Genomic DNA, 22,535 nt, shown 5'->3' with positions numbered 1-22,535 from the left:
CTTCATTTATGACAAAGAAGATATGATGATTACTGCAATAAGACCTAAGTACTAAATAAAATTTAATGCAATTTATTTTAGATGCCAGAGTTGAAAACTTAGTTATGTAAATGAGAATAGGCAGTATAGGTAGGTTGATTGTATTAAATGATTTGAGTTTATTTACATAGGTTAAAATCATATAACAATCAATCATTACAAATGGACTTTTGTTGATTTATTTTCTGATAATTCTGTTTGCCAAAATAGATATATAAAAATATATATATATAAATATATATATGTACATATGCACACATATACATAAAAATATATACATATACATATTTACACACACATATATATATGATTCTGGGGCCAGAGAGCTAGTACAGGAGATAATGAATGCTTGCCATAGACGTGGCTGACCCGAGCTTGACCTGGTACCACATATGACCTGCCCACGCTCTGAACTCCTGAGTGCAGAGCCAGGAGTAAGCCCTGAGAACCGCTGGATATGCCCCCCTGCAAAAATTATATATATTATATATATGATTATATATGTAATTATCCTATAATTATATGGTTCTCCCCCTTCCCCACTTTCCCTTCCTTTCGTTGTTTGGACGGATGACAGGGTTGCGCTCTTCTCACCATGGTGCACTCGTGATTTTAACTCTGGGGCTCACCGAGGTTTGCTCGCGCTTCGTTGCTCGTGCTCTTAGTAGAGGTACACAAGCTACTGTTACGGGCTTGCTGGGGTTCACAGTGGTGTTCATGGTTCCCAGAAGTTGCACTTCCTGGGTGTTGCTTTCACACCTCTTTGTACTTTCGGTGTTAACAGAGTGTAAGCACCTCCCCCCTTATTATTTTATTTTATTATTTAGCAGGGGCCGCATCCAGCAGTGCTCAGCAACTGCTCCCAGCTGGGTGCTTGGGTGCCATTCCAGATTGCAGTGCCAGAAATCAAGCCTGGGCCTCCCACCTGCAAAGTGTGTGCCCCACCCCTTTGAGCTATCTCTCAGACCCCTAAGCACCCCTTTTTTTTTTTTTTTCACGGTCATATCTTTATTTGTCCAGAGACTGAAAGTCATCACATCTTCCTGGAATACAACATCAGATATGTATAAAGAATAGGCAGGTAGGCATGCCTGGGGTCAATTTTCAAACCTGATAGATACTAGAGATCAGACAACAAACTCCAGGAGGCCAGGGACTGCACTATGGCCCACACTTTGTCATATGGGGAGAGGTGGATGATCAATATAGATGATCTCTTTGGATTGTGAAATCACTGGGAATACTTTTAGTTTAACCCTTTATTTTACTGCTTTCCCCACTCCCCCAATAAAAGAGGTAAAATATGTTATATCTGGTAACCTTGGTAACTATTGTTAATTGACTTCTGAATTTCATGACACACATTCTAAAGCTTTTGCTCTTCAATGGTGTTACATCTAAGCCTATCTTAACATTTCTATGGTTTTTTTTTTATTATTATTTATTTATTTTTAATTAGAGAATCACCGTGAGGGTACAGTTACAGATTTATACACTTTTGTGCTTATACTTCCCTCATACAAAGTTCGGGAACCCATCCCTTCACCAGTGCCCATTCTCCACCACCCGTAAACCCGGCGTCCCTCCCACCCTCCCCAATCCCACCTCCCCCCCACCCCACCCTGCCACTGTGGCAGGGCATTCCCTTCTGTTCTCTCTCTCTAATTAGCTGTTGTGGTTTGCAATAAAGGTGTTGAGTGGCCGCTCAGTCTCAACACCTTTATTGCAAACCACAACAGTGCTCAGTCTCTAGGCCTCATTCAGCCTGCAACTCCCTTCCCCCACATGGCCTTCGACTACAATGTAGTTGGTGATCGCTTCTCTGAGTTGCCCTTTCCCCGGAACGTGAGGCCAGCCGCGAAGCCATGGGGTCAACCTCCTGGTACTTATTTCTACAGTTCTTGGGTATTAGTCTCCCACTCTTATATTCTATATACCATAGATGAGTGCAGTCTTTCTATGTCTGTCTCTCTCTTTCTGACTCATTTCACTCAGCATGAAACTTTTCATGCCCATCCACTTAACTACAAAATTCTTGACTTCCTTTTTTCTAACAGCTGCATAGTATTCCATTGTATAGATGTACCAAAGTTTCCTCAACCAGTCATCCGTTTTGGGGCATTCGGGTTTTTTCCAGATTCTGGCTATTGTAAACAGTGCTGCGATGAACATACATGTGCAGATGTTGTTTCGATTGTACTTTTTTGCCTCTCTGGGATATATTCCCAGCAGTGGTATTGCTGGGTCAAATGGGAGCTCAACCTCTAGTTTTCTGAGAATCGTCCATACTGTTTTCCAAAAGGGCTGAACTAGCCGGCATTCCCACCAGCAGTGTAGAAGGGTCCCTTTCTCCCCACATCCTCTCCAACAGCGGTTGCTTTTGTTCTTTTGGATGTGTGCCAGTCTCTGTGGCTAAGCACCCCTTTTTGTGTTGTCTGCACACACCTGGCGGCAGGATACCATCTTGAGTTCCATCTGGAAGGCGTTTTCCAGATGAGGAAGGCGGGAGAGCTTGCTTTTCATACCAAAGGACGAGCTTTTGGAGTCCACGGTAGGGCTAAGAAACTGCAGAGAAGAGGAGACATAAGAAATGTGCGGTTTCTTCCCAGAGCTCCGCTTTGGCAGAACGTCCTGTGACCTTTCTACTCGTGGGCACGCTTTAGCTACCTGTTTCACTTCCTGTGCATTATCAGCTCTTACCCTCCAGAGATCCCATTACTCGTGGGAATTTAATAGGGACCCACCTCCCCGCAGTTCAGGGAAGGCATCTCTTGTGGTAACACTCAGGCCCACACGGCGGTGCTCCGTATCTTGCAGTGCTAGGAATGAGAACTATCTCTCTGGTCAGCGATTCTTTTTGTTTGTTTTAGTTTTGGGCCACACCTGGCCGTGCTCCGGGCTTAGTCCTAGCTCTGCGCTCAGGTATCACTCCTGGTGGGGGTTGGAGGACCACCTGGGTCACCAGGGATCCAGTGTCCTACCTGCTGTTCTATTGCTCCAGCCCTGGTGATTCCTTTTTTTCACCTTTGCTCAGTGGAGAGTGATTGACTCCTATTTGGTTTTTCCTTGCCTGTAAAGAAGTTCCAGATGGTAGAATACATCAAATATAATATGGTGAACGACAGTATTTTGGGAATTTCGGATGACAAAGAGATAGGAAGTCTGCTCTTAAGATTTGGCAGCAGGGGCCAGAGCCACAGTACAGCAGGTAGTGCCTTTGCCTAGCACGCAGCTGACCCAGATTCGGTTCTTGGCATATCAAATGGTCCCCTGAGCCCACCGGGAGAGGAGTGGGCTTACCCTGGAACCCACCTGAGTGCAGAGCTAGGAGCAAGCCCTGAACACTGCCAGGTGTGCCTGCCCCCACCACCACAAGAAAGAGAGAAAGAGAGAGAGAGAGACAGAGAGACAGAGAGAGAGACAGAGAGACAGAGAGAGGAAGGGAGGGAGGGAGGGAGGGAGGGAGGGAGGGAGGGAGGGAAAGAAAGGAAAGAAAAAGTGCAAAGGATTTGGTGACTGACTCCCATCCTGCCCTTTCTCTTGTCTGCTTTCCAGCCGGCCTGTGCCACTCACCCCCATCCTCCAGGAGTTTTCCCCAACCCCTGTCAGTTTTCTGCTTGGGTCGTTGCTCCCCCACTTTACAGATACAGTCCCCGTTCTTTCCTCGGCCTCCCCAGTGGTGTTCTGGTACCCAGCAGAGGACTGACTTCTGGGCTCCAGGACACTGTCTCTAGTTGTGGTGTTGCTGGCGGAAGAGGGTGAAGCCTCTTGGTTTATTGTTCGTTTTGTTATTCAAGGGCTCTCTGTGATGTTGGAAGTAAAATGTACTGGGAAAAAAAGATCTGTGTGTGTGTGTGTGTGTGTGTGTGTGTGTGTGTGTGTGTTATAGCTCATAGGACTGGAATAGAGACTCAGTTGGCTACCCAGCACCACATAGTCCCCTGAGTCTGACTCGGGATACCCCCAGCACCTTAGTTGGACATTGCTAGGCCCACACATTGAACTGTTCATCTCAGATGGCCAGACTCCCTGAGCACTTCTTGAAAGCCACCCCCCAAAAAAGAAGATCATCTCTTTTTGTATTGATGATTATTTGGGGGGGGGGGTTGATTTTCTTTCCCCATCGGTGCTTAGGGCTTACTCCTGGCTCTGCATTCAGAGATCACTCCCGGCTGTATTTGGGGGACCTATTGCAGTGCTGGGGATCAAACCCAGGTTGGCTGTGCACAAGGTAAGCTCTCTGCCCACTGTACTCTCTCTGGCCCCTGTACAATAGATCTTATCTCCCTTTTTTATTTTTATTTTCTTTTTAAATTGAATCGCTGTGAGATACATAGTTACAAAGTTGTTCCTGAAAGAGTCTCAGCCATACAATGTTCCAACACCCATCACTTTACCAGTCCACGGTTCCTTTTCATGCCACGTGATCGGCGAGAGCTCAAGGAGATAGAAGTCACTGCAGTAGGAGACTGACCGGGGTGATAGTAATGACTTCTTATTTTGATTGTTTCCCTAGGAAAGACACTGCTGATCCTGTAACATGGAGGATTGCCTTCATACCTCATCGGAGAATCTATCCAAATTGGTCAGCTGGGCCCACAGCCATGGAACCATTTGCAGCCTCATTCCAAACTTGAAACATTTGCTCTCGGAAGGTTCCCATGGGAACCTCACAGCAATGTGGGGCTGTAGTGCTGGCCATGCTTACCACTGGCCACTGACAGCTACTTGCAGAGCTGGGTCCCAAGAAAGGGTCTGTTTCCAGGACAATAGAAGTTTTAATTCTGATAGTCCCAGCATCATCGGGGTACCCTCAGAGACACAAACTAGCCCCGTGGAACGGTACCCTGGGAGAGCAGTGAAAGCAAAACTAGACTGCAATCGGACCAGAGACTCCTGTGACTTCTCTTACTGCAGTGAGCCCTCCGAACTGGACGAGGCTGTTGAAGAGTATGAGGATGAGAACACCCTGTTCGACATGGTTTGCGAATCTTCTGTCACAGATGAAGATAGTGATTTTGAACCCCAAACCCAAAGGCCTCAAAGCATTTCTCGCAAGAGGCCTGGAATAATCCCATCGACTCTTCACTCCAGCTCTCAGACTCAGCTGGTTGACGACTGTAGCAATGATGTCATCATTAAGAAGATAAAACAGGAGATCCCAGAAGATTATTACATCGTGGCAAACGCAGAGCTGACGGGAGGCGTTGATGGGCCCGCTCTGTCGTTAACGCAGATGGCAAAACCCAAGCCTCAGACTCACGCTGGTCCCTCTTGTGTGGGGTCTGCTAAGTTGATTTCCCACGTCACATCTGCCATCAGCACGGAGCTCGACCCACATTGCATGTCTGCATCCCCATCCGTGATGTCCAGACCAATCGTCCAAAAGACTGCCCGGGTATCTCTTGCTTCACCAAATAGAGGACCCCCTGCTGGCCATGGCAATAGCCAACAGGTGTCCATGCAGATGCCCGTGAGCACGTCCCATCCCAACAAACAGATCAGCATCCCTCTGTCTGCCCTGCAGCTGCCTGGACAGGAGGAGCAAGTCGCTTCTGAAGAGTTCCTGCCGCATCTGCCCAGCCAGGTCTCCTCCTGCGAGGTGGCCCTTTCCCCCTCCGTTAACACCGAGCCAGAAGTGAGCTCCAGCCAGCAGCAGCCCCCCATCGCTCCAACCATCACCACAGAGGCCACGGCACAGTGTATACCAGGTATGGTCCCTGAGGTGACAGTGTGTCCCCTCATCCACATCCATCCTTGAGTTCTGCGCCGTCAGCAGGGCCAAAGCCCTTGGCTTAGCTTGCTAGGATTGAGGCCATAATTTATGAAACACTGAAACTTATGACAGCCAGGTAATATGAAAGAGGAAATTCACCTGAGTCCAGGCCGTCCAGTCAGTGGACCTCAGGGCTCAGAAAATTGTGGTAGGTTGTGCTGTTGATATTGCATGATGAGATTTAAGGTTCGTATCTGCTCTTCAGCCAAATTTTTAGATAGTGAAGTGATTTGGAGAGTTTTTTCTTTTTAATGCTCCTCTAACCATACCAAGGTCTTTGCTTTCTGTTTGAAGTCAAATTGATGTTGGATTATAATGTAAAGAATCCTTATTTTTTTCACCATTGTTTGTCTGGTATTTCTACTAATTTTAGTTAGTGTGGCAGTTTGAAACAAGTTTTTTGTTTGTTTGTTTTTGTTTTTTAAGGGGCAGACATTTCTAAAAGAAATATCTTGAAGCACTTGACTTTTTTTTTTCCAAATCTATAAAGGCATCAGCTAATATGCATTTCTGAAGTATATGGACATATGAGTAACTGGAGTAAATTCAGAAGAGAGGGGGGATATAGTTATGTGAGGCCCCTATTATTGATTCTAATATTCTGATGTTTTATAATTTTTGACTCAGTATTTAATCCAAACTATTATTGCATAAGAGGGTTTGGAGATTGTACTTTTGGGTTCCTCATTCAAATTTAATAAGCAAGAAATAAAAACACAAGCATAGATGAAAAGCCTAACAAACTGTAGAAAGCAGAATTTTTATTTCCTTTTAGTTCCTCAAGTATGTAATGTGTTTGGGAAAAGCTCCCAAGAAGCCTGAAGAAACTGGGCCTCTGCTGTTACTTTCTAGAATTAAGTTGTGTAACAAACAGGTTCTCCCCATTTTATTGCCAGCCTTCAGATTCCCAAGGGAAACCCTTATTTCTGATTTCCCTAACAGGATCATGGTATTATTACAACGAAAATATTCATGTGCTGATTCAGAATTATGGTTTTATATATACTCTATTTAAAATAACCTCTTTATTAAGATATATTTACATTCCATAAAATTCATTTTTTGTATAATACAGTGATTGTTTTTGAAGTGCATTCACAGAGTTTATACTTATTGCCAGCATCTAATTTCAGAAACATTTTCATCACCCTGTACCTATTAGCAATCACTGTTTCCTTCCTTCCATTTCCTGCCAACCCTTATTCTACTTTCTGTCTTTTGGAATTACCTTTTCTGCATCATATAAAAGTGGCCTCTTTTAGTTTATTAATTTTTATGTGACTGACATTGTGCACTTGTCATAATTTTTCAGAGTCAGTGTTGTAGCATATATTAGCATTTCTTTCTTTTTTTATTTTCAAATGATACTTCATTGTACGTATATGCCATATTTTGATTTTAAACCCTTGCCATTGTAACTGAGTCCCCAAAGATATAATTGAAGTTAAACATGGAGAGTGTATTGTCTGTCTTTCTCTGAATTTTAAAACTTCAGGTCTTATATTTGTCTTTAAACTACTTTGAATTAATTTTTTGTATGATGTGAGGTAATGGTCTAGTTAATTCCTTTGCATGTGACTATCCATTTTTTCAAACACCATTCAAGAAACAGTATTTTCTCCATTTTAAGTTCTTGGCACCTTTGTTGTAAACTGTCAATAAGTGTGGTTTATTTCTGTTCCGTTGACTCATAAATCTGTTTTTATTTCAATATCATACAATTTTGATTGCTACTGCTTTATAGTGTAGTTTGAAGTTGGGGACCATGATACCATGACATTGTTCATTTTTCTCGAGATTGTTTTTGGCTATTTCAGTATTGTGTATTCTGTTTCCTTGAATTCAGTAATGTGTATTCTGTTTCCTTGAAGGATGCCATTGAAATTTTGGTAGAGTTTGCATTGAATCCATTTATTGCTTGAGGTAGGATGGCCATTTTACCTTTCACTTTTCAGTGAGCTGTGAAACTATTTTCCAAAACAGCTCCATTATTTACAATGTCACCAGCCATGTAAGTAAAATGTTTGAAATATGGTTTTTCGTGCTCACTAGTAAGTGTTATTTTCCACACAAAAACCATGTAGCTATTCTAGCGGGTGTGTGAAGTAGTGTTTCATTGTGATTTTGATTTGCGTTCTCAAAAAATAAATAGGGCTGGGAGACAGAGAATGCATTCAAGCTATTTAAAAATCTCTTGAATCTATTTGTTGAATATATTATACATTTTCTTAGATACTTAGTGAAATTGTACTTCTTATGTTAGATACAAAAGCAGACATAGACAAAGTACAGCACATAATGTATATAGACAGACTGTGATTTGGCTTTACTCAAGAGGAGGGTTGATTTGGCTTGCAGTTGAACCTTCAAGAAAGAACTAGAATGAGTTGGTAGCAGTGCACTGTAGCACTGTAGTCCGGTTGTTCATTGATTTACTCGAACGGGCGCCAGTAATGTCTCCATTGTGAGACTTGCTGTTACTGTTTTTGGCATATCGAATACGCCATGGGGAGCTTGCTCTGCCGTGCAGGCGGGATACTCTCGGTAGCTTCTGGGCTCTCCGAGAGGGGCAGAAGAATCGAAGCCAGATCGGGATTGGCCGTGTGAAATGCAGACCCCTACCCCTGTGCTATCGCTCCAGGATGACTTGGTAGTAGCAATTTTCTAAGGATTTTAATTTGTCCCATTCAGTGTTTTTAATCTCAACAATAGTTTATGCCTAAGCTGTTAGCTTTATGGAAACATTGTTGAGACTGAGAATATGGATGGGACAAATTAAAATCTGACTGACATTTTTGGTGAGTGACTCACAAATTTAACATATAGTTTATCTTCGTTACATGGAGCCCAAGGTAGATTCTGTGCTCTGAAAATTTTCCTTTCATTTTACTTTTGCATACTTGTTCATAGTAGTCTTGAGTATAAACAGAATTTTCTTTTTTTAAGTTAGAACTTATCCCATCAAACTGAATAAGTATCCATAAATGAATTGTACACAGTTAATATGTATTGTTCTAAACAAAGAAGAAAGGTTCAAAGAGATCTAGCTTAAAGAGAAATCATGTACTTTTAAAATATCATATAAGCTTGAGTTCCTACCAAATTATTATAGAAATATTGTTCATCTTTAAATAATATTTTTAAATGAAAATTTGATAAATGACTAACCCAGAAATACAAAATTGTTCCATTTTGTTTTGTTTTACTGATGCTTTGAAAATTTATTCTTCTAGTTAGAAAAAGTCATCTTTATTTTTGTTCAGCCCTTCTTCCATTTGTTTATATCTTGCTTCTTTTCTTCCTTTCCTTCCCTGCTTTCCTCCTGTCCTTCCCATTCTATACCTTTCTTCTCTCTACCTCCCTCCCTTCTTCCTTTCTTTTGTGCCTCTGCTCTAACCGAGTTCTCATACACACAAGGCATGCAGTTTACACTGAGAAACATCCCTGGCCCCTCTTACTTTTGTTCAGAACTAAATTCGCAAACTTATAAAATGTTAATCAAGGTATAGGTAAAGTGATTAATTTTCATATTAGCCCTGTCATAGTTTTTAACTTAAGTCTTAGCAAATAGTAGTAAAGAGAATATTCACTATTAAGAGAATTATTTTCTACCTCCTGTGGCTTAGATACCATTAACTTTTAAGGTTTTTTTTTTGTTTCGTTAAATTTGGGCATTTGTCATAAATTTAAATGTTACACCATAAGTTGGTCTTTTAAATTTGTATATTTCTTAAATACACCCCTCTCCCCACACACAGCTTCCTTTATGATTTTGCAAGGAAAAGAAATCCCTTTGCTAATCAGCCTGAAGTGTTTTGGTTGCAGGCAATCAGCTATTGCTTTATCAGATTTATAGCATGCATGGGTTTTTTTTTTTAAAAGGGTATACACATTTATCTTTTTCTGTAAGATTCATGTATTCCTTATATACTAGGAGTATTAATCATCATCTGTCATATATAATGGAAATATATATCCCTCTTTACTGTAAACCTTTAATTTTGTTGATAGCATTTTTTGAGACATGGAGTTTTTTCTAATCTTTATGAAATAGTTTCTTTCATCATCTCTCTCCATCTAGTTAGTTGTCACTTCTTTTTGCCTTTGGTATTTTGCTCAGATTATCCTTTCTTTGCCTTAAATGACGTAATTAGTTGTACTTTTCCCTCTGATACTTTTTTTTTTTCTTTTTGGGTCATACCCGGCGATGCACAGGGGTTACTCCTAGCTCTGCACTCAGATGCTCAGGGGACCATATGAGATGCTGGGATTCGAACCTGGGTCGGCCGTGTGCAAGGCAAACGTCCTACCCGCTGTGATACTTTATTTGTTTCATTCTAAGGCAATACCTGGTGGTGTTCAGAGTTTACTTCTAACTCTGTGCTCAGGGATCACTCTTGGTGAACTCTGGGAATCAGAGGCGGTGCCTCCCCTCCTCCCCCACTCGCTATTTTTAATTAACTCTGCCATTAGAACCTATTTTGGCATGGAACCTCATTTCATTATTTTTGTCAGGTAGTCAAGTGTTCCAGTAATCGTTTATTGAATGATTTTCATTCTCCGTGGACTTGATTTATATAGACCAGATTTTTGTTTTTAATTCTGTTTCTTGATTTTCTTCATTTTTGTCAATACCTTTTTTGTTTGTTCTGTGTGGGGGCCACACCCAACAGTTCTCAGGAGCTGCTCATGGCTCTGGCCTTGGGGACCGTGAGGCGCTAGGAATAAGGGCCCGGAGCCCCCGAGTGCAGAGCACACGCTCAGTCTGGTGAACTCTTACTGAGGCCCAGGTAGTCCTACACGTGTTTCTCTTGTGATTTTTAGTGTGGGTTATATTTTGTGTAAAATGAATTCAGAGAAAAAAAAATATATATATATAAATGCTTTTTGAAAAACTATGCATAAAGTGGAGTTTAGTGAGCCTTTATGGTTCTATATTCCAGTTGTTTGGTCCGTGTTGACATGTGAACAAGGGCTTCTCTTGTCTGAAACAGAAAACCTGAGTTAGAATAAATTTAAAAGGAAGAATTATTTCTAGTCCAAGACAGATACTCAAATAAGCTTTTTGTCCAAGGTTTCAACAGTGTCTAGTTTCCTTCTTGCCTTTTCTTATTTTCATTTGCTCTGCAGTAGCTTCTTCCGGTGCTTCATTTCTGCACGGCCTGTGGCATGGGTGCTAGATGCCACTGGACTTTGTGTCCAGTCCTGGGAAGCACCTTGTGCCCGCAGTGTTCCTACCAAGCCCTGAGTCAGCTACTGACATATCAGATCCGCTGCCTGGAAGCTGAGGATCAGTCCTACGTGTGACACAGCTGGGAGTGTGGGGCTCTGGTGGGAGCATTCTCCAGAATATTCTAGGTTTTCTCCCTCGAAGGAGCAACAAACCTCTTTCAAGTAATGAAGGTGCCTTACTGTTATTTATATGGTTGTTTTTGTGGGGTGTGTGTGTGTGTGTGTGTGTGTTTGTATAGGGTTTTACAGCATTTTTTGCAGCACTTTTTTGTTGTTGGTTTTTTTTTTAAAATTTTAATGTAGACAGATTTGAAGAGTTGCTTATTAAGTATGCCATTCAAAGACAGAATATACTCTAGTAGTGTTCTAATAAAAAGGCTAGATATATTAAATGTTTATCTCTGTGTGTGTTTATATGTAACGTATATATGCATACATTGGCACTCATTTTTATCTGACATAGAAATATGTTCCTCTGTTTGTTTTCTTAGCTGCACCCTTTCCTCCTTTCCTTTTCTTTACCTTTCTGAAGAAAGACCTGAGCCATAAATTCTGAAAGATAGAGCACAGTAAAAAACCAGGCTGAATTTATACCATCATTTTCCTCCTTATCATAAAGGGGTGCTTGTCTGAGGATTAATGTGGCCGGCAGTGCTGTGTATTAAGGGGGCAGGACCTGCCCCTTTGTTTAAAATCAGACATGTCTTGATTGATTCCCAGCCCTGCCCCCTGCTGGGTCATGTGATCTGAACTGAATTACTTTGTTAGTCAGCTACTCATTTTTCTCATTTGTTAAAATACTGTTAACAAAGCCTGCCTTTGTTATTTGAGGACCAGATATAGGACTGTAGCTGAAGCACTCAGAAAATTATTTGAAATACGGTAACAATTCAACAAAAGTTTCAACCGTTTCTCTTTTCATTTTCATTATCATCATCATTGGATTGTGCACAGTGCTCTTAAGAAGCAAAGTTGATTCTGATTTTGTGGTTGAAATACACTTATTAAAATAGGATTTCTGGTCCAGTATCAGCATTATCATTTGAGCTCTTAATTGAAGTACACAATCACAGGCGCCAGCCCAGAAAAACAAAATCAGAATCTGTATTTTAAGATCTCCAAGTAATTTGTTTGCACCTTGACTTTTGAGAAGGGTATCTTAAGCTTCTAAAACTGAGGATTGCAACCCAGTGTAGGGTTGCATAACTAAATCTGAGTTGCGTTTTAAAACAAATTTCTTCATAATTTATTATCAGCAAATGTTTGAATTTGGATCTTTGTTTTCTAGTTTTCAGAGCTTGTTTTTAGATTTTGTTTTCAACAAGTTCCTATTTTCAGTGCATGAGGAGTAGAAGAGGGACAGTGTGTGATTAAATATAGTCATTCTCAAAAAAAAATAAATGATTAATAGAGGGGCTGGGGATGTGACTTGGGTAGTGAAGCATGCTTTTAAGTGTGAAACCATGGGTTTGACTCCTCACACTGTTTAATTCTCCCCCCTCCCCTCCCAAGCACCACCAAGTATGATCCTGGTGGTCCCTCACAGCCCAAGTGCCACTGACTGGGGAGTATCTCTGTGATTAAGATAAAAAAGAATTGACTATGTTGTTTCATCGTTTTTGAGTAGTTTCATTTTTCCAGGGCAATCATGAGAAGCCATACAACTTCTAAGTGAATAGTGTAGAGTACAGACCTTACTTCAAAGATGTACAAGTTAAGAACAGAAGGATTTGATACAAGAACAAAGAGCAAAAATAGCACAGAAGTTAAGAAATACACCTGCAAGTACATGGAAACTAGTTGTGAAAGTTTCATACACTTATTTAGGAGAATCATAAGTTAGTGGAAGAGGATGGATGGCCAATGAATGCATGGTGTTGACAGTTGGTCACTTGTGTGAAATGAAATTAGATCCTTTCCTCATTGTAGATACAAAAAGAAGTTTCATTTAAAAATCTCAGATGGAGGCTGGCGAGAGCACAGGAGCTAAGGTACTTGTCTTGTTTGCCACTGATTCAGTGTGTTGACTCCCTAGCTCCACAATTTGTCCTCTGAGCACTGCCATGAATAACCCTGGAGCACAGCCAGGTGTGGTACAAACTGCACCTCTCCTCAAAGGAAAAAGGGTCTAAATGTGGGGCTGGACAGATAGTACTCAAGTAAGGCACTTATTTATTAGGTGACCCACCCACCCAGGTTCCATCCCTGGCACCAGTGTTTCCCTGAACACTGCTGGGTGCAGCCCAGACGACCCCTGAGCACTGCCAGGTGTGGCCCTGGTAATCTCTGGCATCCCAGGGCAGAACGGCTCTGCATCCACACATCCACACCGTAACATTCACCGAACTGCCTGCTCTGTTAGCCAAGACTTGCCTGGAGGGGTCTCTGGGCCTCCTGAGCAAGTTTGGGAGATCCAAGATCTAAATGTGGAAAATACAACTGTTTGAAGGGAATCTTGCAAAATAGATTTGGTGTCTGAATATTTTTTCAGTATGACACAAAAAAAGCACAACCATAAAAATGACGGGGAATTATTAAAAACTTTAAAATAAAAATCTTGAGGGGGCACGGGAATAAACAGACAAAACTGAAAGAGAAGCAACATTCCAGAGGGAAGGTACAGTGGGCGAGACTCTTGCCTTGCACGTTGATGACACAGGCTTAATCCCTGATACCACGCAGGGTTTCCCAAGTTTTTGTAGGAGTGATCCCTGGGCACAGAGAAGGAGTAACCCTGAGCTCTGCTGGTTGTGGCCCAAATCCCCTCTCTCAAAGAAGAATAAGCAATAGTCTGAGATGATTTTAACCTGTCTGATCACAAACATATACAGAGTATGAAGAACTACCACTGATAATAGGGTAAAGATCAAATAACCCCATGGGAAAATGAGCGAAGGAAATAGAGATGCTTGAAATAAGAGAAAACCCATGTAGCTAGTAGACATATGAAAAAAATGTTCTACCTAAATGATAGTCTGTAGCACTGTCGTCCCATTGTTCATGGATTTGCTCGAGCAGGCACCAGTAACGTCTTCATTCTGAGATTTGTTGTTACTCTTTTTGGCATATCGAATACGCCTTGGGTAGCTTGCCAGGCTCTGCCATGCAGGCAGGATACTCTCTGTAGCTTGCCGAGCTCTACGAGAGGGATGGAGGAATTGAACCTGGGTCGACCACATGCAAGGCAAATGCCCTACCCGCTGTGCTAATGATAGTCAGGGGAATGCAAATTAAAACATCAATGAGAGAAACATCAGAAAGGCAGAAGTTACTAATTTTAACTATCCCAAGTGTTGAAAGTGTGAGATAATGGGAGAAATGCTGGTGAGAATGTAAATTGATACAATGGCTAATAGATGTTAAAGATGTACATGTCATCCAATAGAGGATTTTAATGCCTCTACCCCAGAGAAACTTGTGTGTGTGTTTGTATGAGAAATGTTTAGGTTTATATACCTTGCAAGTTTGTGATAACAATCGGGGAAAAAACTAGTTTACAACTACAGTGTATTTCAGTGGAGAAGTAAATTGTGATATATTTGTCAATAGAATGTATGCATCACCCATATCTGCATTTATTAGTGTAGATAAATCTTGGAAACATGTTGCATGGCAATACTTAGAGTAATATATATATTTTTGAACCATGAAGCTATTACTTATGTATTCTATGTCTATATTAGACAGGGGAGTTGAATGCATGTCATTAATTCTGAAACACAGCCTTGAAGGAGACACACCAGATAGTGATGGTGGCTGCCTTGAGGGAGGAAACAGGATGGAAACTGGGTATAGGATTCCTGGACAGCATCTGTGATGTTCTAAAAATGATTAGCAGTCTCCAAGATTGAACCCAGGGCCTCACAGACTAGAGGCACGTGCGGCAGCCACATCGTTTCTGGCCCAGCATTTGAAAAAACTCTGTGACCAATATGACAGTAATAGAAACATTTATTGAATCCTGAGTGGCAGAAGCATTTGTATTATACAAGAGACAATTTGAGCACAGTCACTGGAAATCTGAACACGTGGCTGGAGTCAGATTCCAGCCTTGCCAGCCACGGGGGGGGCGGGGGAGCTCTCACCAAGGGTCCGGCTCCCTCTGGCTTAGGTTTCTCATCTCTAAGGCAAAAATAATGGTTTTTCTGTTCTATAAGACTGAAGGATGGATTTAATTCATGTGAAGCTCTCTGGTTCACGATAAACATACATTAGTACTTTGTGTACTTGACTCTTTTAAAATCTGGTTACCTTTAAAATAGGGATCATGAAATAGAATATGAAATATTTATGGGGGCTGGAGCAATAGCACAGCGGGTAGGGCGTTTGCCTTGGACCCGGTCAACCCGGGTTCGATTCCCAGCATCCCATATGGTCCCCTGAGCACCGCCGGGAGTGATTCCTGAGTGCATGAGCCAGGAGTAACCCCTGTGTATCGCCAGGTGTGACCCAAAAAGGAAAAAAAAAAGAAATATTTATGACAGGGAATTACAGCATTATAATTATGATTGCTGAATATAACTGCATGGAAGCCTACTTTTTAGTAATATATTGTCCTCCAATTTACTTGTTTATGGACAAAGGATTTAAGATCTAAAATTTTAGTATCAAAATTCAGACATGACTTTCAACAATATCTCTTCCTCCATGTTTGTGATTGAATTCTGTCATGAGAAATAATTTTAGTACTTCACTAGTAAATTGATAAAGCAAAACCAAAATTTTTAAACAAAACATTGTATTTTAAAGTTTTTTAATTGATTTTGATTAGTTTTCAATATTACATACCATTTAGAAGTACAGCTTCACGTCTCTCAGTGTATATAAGCCTTGGTATGTCCACCACCAAAGTTTTGGCACTGTTCTGGTGGTCAGCTTGACCCTCTACCCTTTTCTCTCAACCCACTCTACCCCATCGGGCAGCTGTGATTTTTTTCAGTCAGTAATTATTTTTGTTATGATTTACTCACTAATTTTCACTTATGCGAGAAACTATTTAATAATTATCTTTCACTTTCTGACTTACTTGTTTAGCACAGTCACTTCAAGTTACATCTATCTCCTCCACTCCCACCAAGAGACACAATTTTATCTTTTTAGCTGAGTATTATTTTTATTGTGTGAATATACCATAGCTGCTTTATGCAGTCATCCATAGGTGGTTGTTGAGGCCATTTCCACTCCTTGCCTGTTGTGAATAAGACTTCTGTGAAACACAGGGCTGCATAATTCTTTTCCAGCGATTAGCATATTTTTTAACCCATGCAGGGTTTGTGTGGTGCCAGAGAAAGAACCAGGGCCCTCACACACAAAGTATGTGCGTTGGCCCTCTGAACCATCTCCTTGGCCCATGTTTTCATATTCTTCAGTTAAGTACCTAGCAGTGGTATTGCTGGGTCACATAATACTCCTCTTGCGGAGAGAGGAGGGGTATGGTTTGTTTGTTTTGTTTGGGACCACACCCTGTTTTATGCTTGGAAATTGCTCTAGCAGTGCTGGGGGACCATGTTTTTTAGGGTATCTCCATGGCATTTTCTTCAGAGCCTTCGGCACCTCATGCCCCCCCCCCCCCCATCTACGTGTGTCAGAGTTAATTCTCCACAACATCAATAACACTCTTCTCTCCTCCCCTCCCCTCCCCATTTTGTTTTTTGTTTTGGGCCATAACCCGCTGTGTACTCAAGAGTCATTTCTGACATTGCTCAGGATGACCCCGTGCAGTGCTGGGAGTTGAACTGGGTCTGTCATATGTAAGGTGAATTCCTCAACCCCTTCACTATCTGTCTGATTCTCAGCTATTTCTTTTATCACCCTTCCCTCAAAGATAGGTGCTGCCTTTGTGGGGTTGACTTGTATTTCCTTAATAAGTGAAGTGGAATATTTTCTTCATGTGTAAGTTCACTCTGCATATGTGTGCTTTCTCCAAAGCATCTGTTCAGATCTTCTGTCTAATTTTTTTTTTTAATCAGGTTGGTTTTATTCTTCAGTTACATGAGTTTTTACATATTGTGGCTACTGCTTGTCTAATATATTATGTGAAAGTGTCTTCTCTTAGTCCGTGGGATGCCTTTTCAGTATTTTGGGCTTTATGTATTATGTGTTTGTATTTATGGATGGTTTTTTTTTTTCAATGTTATACAAAAGCTTTTTAGAGGTCTGGGATATAGTACAGAAGAAGCACAGAGAAGGAGAAAAACGAACAACTGCAGTTCAGTGTATCAAAAGATTCAGATAAATAACAGCAGAATATATCTGAGATATAGTTGACTCAGCCTAATGGGGCATAGGAAGAGTATTTCAGGTAGATGTTGGCATATGAGCATATGCAGAGTATTTAATGAAACTAAGATTTTACTGTTCCTCATCTATGGATTTCAAAGGGTCCAGCAGAGCTTCTGCTCAAAAGGTGGGCCAGAGTCACCTGTGAAAGGCTATGCATATGATGTCACAAATCACTGTGATCACTGTATCACTGTGATCCCATTGTTCATCAATTTGCTCAAGCGGGCACCAGTAACTCTCCATTTTGAGACTTGTTGTTACTGTTTTTGGCATATTGAATATGCTACGGGTAGCTTGCCAGGCTCTGCCGTGTGGGTGGAATACTCTCAATAGCTTGCCGGGCTCTCTGAGAGGGAGGGACGGAAGAATCGACCCGAGGTCGACCGTGTGCAAGGCAAACACCCTACCCACTGTGTTATCACTCCAGCCCAATGTCACAAATGACCTACACAAAGGCAGAATGATGCAGTTTATTATCTTGTAACATTACGCTGATAGCCGTGGGAAAACAGAACTGAGACTTAAGTGCTGAATTATAAAGCCTTGTAGTAACCCAGAGAGGAAAGGGCAGTAAGTGCTCAAATGAGGAAACAATAAAAACATTGAGGGAGAGAAAATGGAGGCAAATGCTTTAGGAGTTAGAATGTACAAACATTCTATAATTCATGCCCACCCCCATAATTCATGCCCAAGAGGACTGCCCTGATTTAAATAAACACCAAAAGATCTTCAGGGTACAGAATATCTGCAGTGAAGTTACAATTCTATGTGTGCAGGATAAAACAGTGTTAAGAATTCTGAAGCATGCTATGACCATTCATTCCACAAATATCTGTTGGGAGACTTAGTTGGCAAGTGCTGGCTAGGAACTATGAATACAGAAAAACAGGAAAAAATCCGGGCAAAATGAGTATAGTTCCTGTCTCAGAGTGCATACTCTGAGATGTCCAAAATCTTGTCTTTTCATAACAGCCCCAATATTTTTAAAATCTAATTTTATTTAAACACTGTGGTTTACAGAGTTGTTAATAATACAGTTGTTTCAGGCATTCAGTGTTCCAACACCAGTCCTACCACCAGAGTAACCTTCCTTCCACTGTTGTCTCAGTTTCCCACCTTCCCCCATAGCAGGCACAGAATAATTTACTTTATGTTGTTTTTTTACAATGTGACAAATGGAATTATCAAAAAGCATTTCAGAAGAAATGAAACTGTTATATCTCACTGTGGGTTGTTAGTGTCATTGAGGGTTTACTGAGCTATTTATTGCTACTTGAGTCTTCTTTGTTACTGTTTTCAGCTACTGAGCTTAGTGGGCTTATATGCTACTTTCCCACCTAATTTGCTGTGCACCTACTGGGCTGTCAGTATTGTGGAATTTGATAGTGTCATGTGGCACACATGTGGCTGCGTGCTCAAGGAGCTGTGGAACTGGGATGATTATTTAGCTTGGTATCTCTTGAGATTAGTCGTGAAGCTAAACCATTTATATGCCAAAGGCTGTGGATGTGCCTGCTAGGATTTCTGACAGTGGGGTGGAGAGTAGGTGAGAGACAGTCTGCTTCCACTCTGAGAAAGTCCCAGGGTCAGCCCCAATGTTAAAATATATATATTTTGTTTTTGTATCACTCCCAGTGGTGCTGACTCCTACCTCCTTGCTCAGGTATCACTTCTGGCAGGGTTTAGGGGACCATATGGAATGCTGGGGGTAAAACCTGGGTCAGCCACATCAAGACAAGCAGCTATCCACTGTACTATTGCTCCAGCTCCTCAATATTTTTTAGTTATTTAAAATATCTACTGAAACAACATGGTGTACAACTGTGAATGGTTTTGTAAGACTAAATTGGTTGCCTTTAGATAACACATTTATTAACACTGTTTCTAGAATGATGTATGGCTAAAGTGGTTAAATGAATAATTAATCCACTATGATAAATGAAAGCCAAGTCTTTCCTAGCTGGAAATTAAAAGTGCAGAGGCTACAGACAACCTATTCCACATCATAATTGTTTGAAACTCTTTCCAAGCTAAAAATAGCATGAGCCTAACTATATTAGAATTGTTAGATTGCTTATCTTTGCAGTCAATTAGTGGTCTGTCTTTAAGATTTAGAAGTAGAATAATTCATTGGTTTTCTGAAAAGGCAAAAGTAGAACATCAAGTTAGTTTCTCTTTGTTGTACAGACACATCATTTGTAGACAAATGATCAGTTTTATCATTTTTTTCTCCAGTGCTTGCACATACTATTTTAGTGTTGTTTTTTTCATATTTCACAAGAAAATCTTCCAAATGGTTCTTTTATAACTTCAAAATAAAGGTATATTCCAGTTATGCCAATAAAGTTTCTCTTTAGAATATTTAAAGTTAATTTATATATGATTGAGACTGCATATATGTAAAATGTACACCAATGTAGACTAGCAAATAGCTATGCGCCTTGGAGGTTTGTTTGTTTTTCCGGTAAAAATAAACATTTTGTTTGTTTTTTCCAGTAAATTTAGATCTGATGAAAACATGAAGCTAAGAACTGATTTAGAATTGAAGCCATTGTTCTGAATTTCTTTCTTTCTTTCTTCCTTTCTTTCTTTCTCTTCCTTCCTTTCTTTCTTTCTTTCTCTTTCTTTCTTTCTTTCTTTCTTTCTTTCTTTCTTTCTTTCTTTCTTTCTTTCTTTCTTTCTTTCTTTCTTTCTTTCTATTTTTGTTTTTTAATTTAATCACAGTCAGATACACAGTTACACAGTTGTCTAGGTATTCATTCCTTACAGTCCAAGGAAAGGGAGTAAAGTACAGCTCCAGGGCTGACAAGCCTGTGTCAGAGTGCAGAATGAAGTAGTGGCAAGCAGTGCTCTGTGAATTCAGATGTTCCCTTTGTTTCTGGTTTCCAAGTAGCAACCTCCATTTCCATCTCTGATTGAGCAGCGGGCCCTTCTGGATCTCAGTAGGGATGTGCAGAGAGAGAGCAGCTGATCCTCTGCATTTACACCCGACTTAGACATTTCACTTCTCTTTCTGTCTCAGTCTCATTTATGTAACTAATGGCTTGTGGTTCCAAGAGTGTATTAAACCCTGAAGAAGTATTTATGTAAAACATGCCCAAAATGATACATGATTATAAGCCTTATTATAGATAAGACGAGTGATTAGATTGCAGTCAAGTAAAACTGATTCCATAGTGGATGTGCCTTAGTAGGTTTCATTACAGTTGATTCTTCAGTACTGCCTTAAAAGTGTTTGATTTCTTTCTCAGACAAAAATAATAAGGTTTATTGCCTTTTTCAGTTTTCTGTTTGTCAACATAATATGTGTATAATACCTGGCAAAAAAAAATAATACTGCTGAAAAAACATTTCCTTCAACTCATACCACCTGATTAGTCCAGCTCTTAAGGAAATGTCTCAACCTTTCTATTTTCAGTTCTTCTAAAATTCTAATTAAATTACTCAAAAATCTATTTGTGATTTATCAGCATTAAAATAGCTACAGACTTCTTGTTCTGAACAAAAAAAATGACTCGTTTTCATTACTCTTCAAATATTTTAGTTTCATGACTGTTTCAGTTTGGGGGCCACACTCTATGGTGCCCAGGGACTATTCCAAGTTCTTTTATCAGGAGTGACCACTGGTGGTACTGGAGTTGACCATGTGCAAAGCAAATGCCTTACTTACCCTCTCTATTATTTCTCTCCTGCCCTTTATTTTTTGTTTTCTGTTTTGTTTTGTTTTGGTTTTGTGCGATATCCAAAGATGCTCAAGGGGTTACTCTTGCTCTGCACTCAGGAACTACTCCTGGCGTTGCTCAGGGAACCATATGGGATGCTGGGGATCATATCCAGGTTGCCTGTGTGCAAGGCATATTTCCTATCTGCTGTACTATTGCTCTGGATCTCTCCTCTCTCATCCAGTATTTTTATGCTTTTGAAATATATTGGTTATTAATGAAGTAAATAAAAAATAATGAAAGAGAACAAGAATGCACAATAGTAAAGACATTAGTGTTTCTGTCCCTCTTCCACTGGTCCCTTGTACCCTTATCTTGTTGTTCAATATTTTCATCCTCTTCTGTGGCCTTCATTAAGTTATTTCTGCTTTGGGGGCTGGAGAGTAGTACAGAGGGTAGGGCGTTTGCCTTGCACGCGGCCGACTTGGGTTCGATTCCCAGCATCCCATATGTCCCCCGAGCACCGCCAGGAGTGATTCCTGAGTGCAGAGCCAGGTGTCAGCCCTGAGCATTGCTAGTGTGACCCAAAAAGCCAAAAAAAAAAGTTATTTCTGCTTTATCCTTAGGTTGGCACTAAGCATTCAAAATTGGTAGCACCAGAGCACCAGTAACTTTTTTTTTTTTTTTTTTTTTTTTTTTTGCTTTTTGGGTCATACCTGGTGATGCACAGGGGTTACTCTGGCTCTGCACTCAGGAATCACTCCTGGCAGTGCTCAGGGGACCATATGGGATGCTGGGAATTGAACCCGGGTTGGCCGCGTGCAAGGCAAACGCCCTACCTGCTGTGCTATTGCTCCAGCCCAGCATCAGTTACATTAGCTATTTGTGCTGTAAATAAATATTATTTTCCATTCTGAGGATTTTATGACCTCTGGGGCACCAGAAAAGTAGCTGTTTATGAAGATTATTTTATAAATAACTTATCCATGTGAAAGATCGATGAGCAGTGGGATGATTGTGGTGATATATGTGTGTGTGTGTTTTCTAAAAATTGCGTTAGTATTGTTCCTTTGTAGTTGCAGAACTACTGCACCTATCATCCCACTAGTATTTCAAAATCATTAATCTAGTCTCTGTACTCTCACTCACAACTTCTCAGTTGTGTCAGTCACGTCTCAGGATTTGTTTTCATCTACCCCAAAAACACAGAAACATTAATTCTAACAAACATAGTACACCTATGCTCATTGCAGCACTATTTACAAAACCAACATCTGGCAAGACAGCACCCAGTGAGTGTGGGTAGAGACATTGTGGTCTATCTACAAAATGGAATACTACTCAACTATGTGAAAAAATGACATGTTACAGTTTGTTACAACTCCGATTGAATTGGAGGGTATCCTGCTAAATGAAGTGAGTCAGAAAGTAAGAGATAAATACTAGATGACCTCACTGTTTTTTGGAATGTAAAGAAACAAAGAATGGGGCTGTAGCAATAGTACAGCAGATAGGGCATTTGCCTTGTATGTGGCCAACCTGGG

The 22,535-nt window shown here is 40.7% G+C and overlaps 1 protein-coding gene across 2 annotated transcripts in view; it reads left to right on the top strand.

Moving 5' to 3' along the window:
- Nucleotides 1–22,535, top strand: part of KIAA1958 (KIAA1958 ortholog) — a 189,704-nt gene that overhangs the window by 89,405 nt on the left and 77,764 nt on the right. For both annotated transcript variants that reach the window (XM_055136537.1, XM_055136545.1), the window contains exon 2: nt 4,556–5,750. In XM_055136537.1, coding sequence (XP_054992512.1) covers nt 4,580–5,750 — 1,171 coding nt within the window. In that variant the 5' untranslated portion in view covers nt 4,556–4,579. The remainder of the gene's footprint in view (nt 1–4,555; nt 5,751–22,535) is intronic.

This window comes from Sorex araneus, chromosome 1 (assembly GCF_027595985.1).
Source record: "Sorex araneus isolate mSorAra2 chromosome 1, mSorAra2.pri, whole genome shotgun sequence".
In the NCBI taxonomy this organism is placed as follows: domain Eukaryota; kingdom Metazoa; phylum Chordata; class Mammalia; order Eulipotyphla; family Soricidae; genus Sorex; species Sorex araneus.
This window is presented reverse-complemented; position numbering and strand designations above follow the sequence as displayed.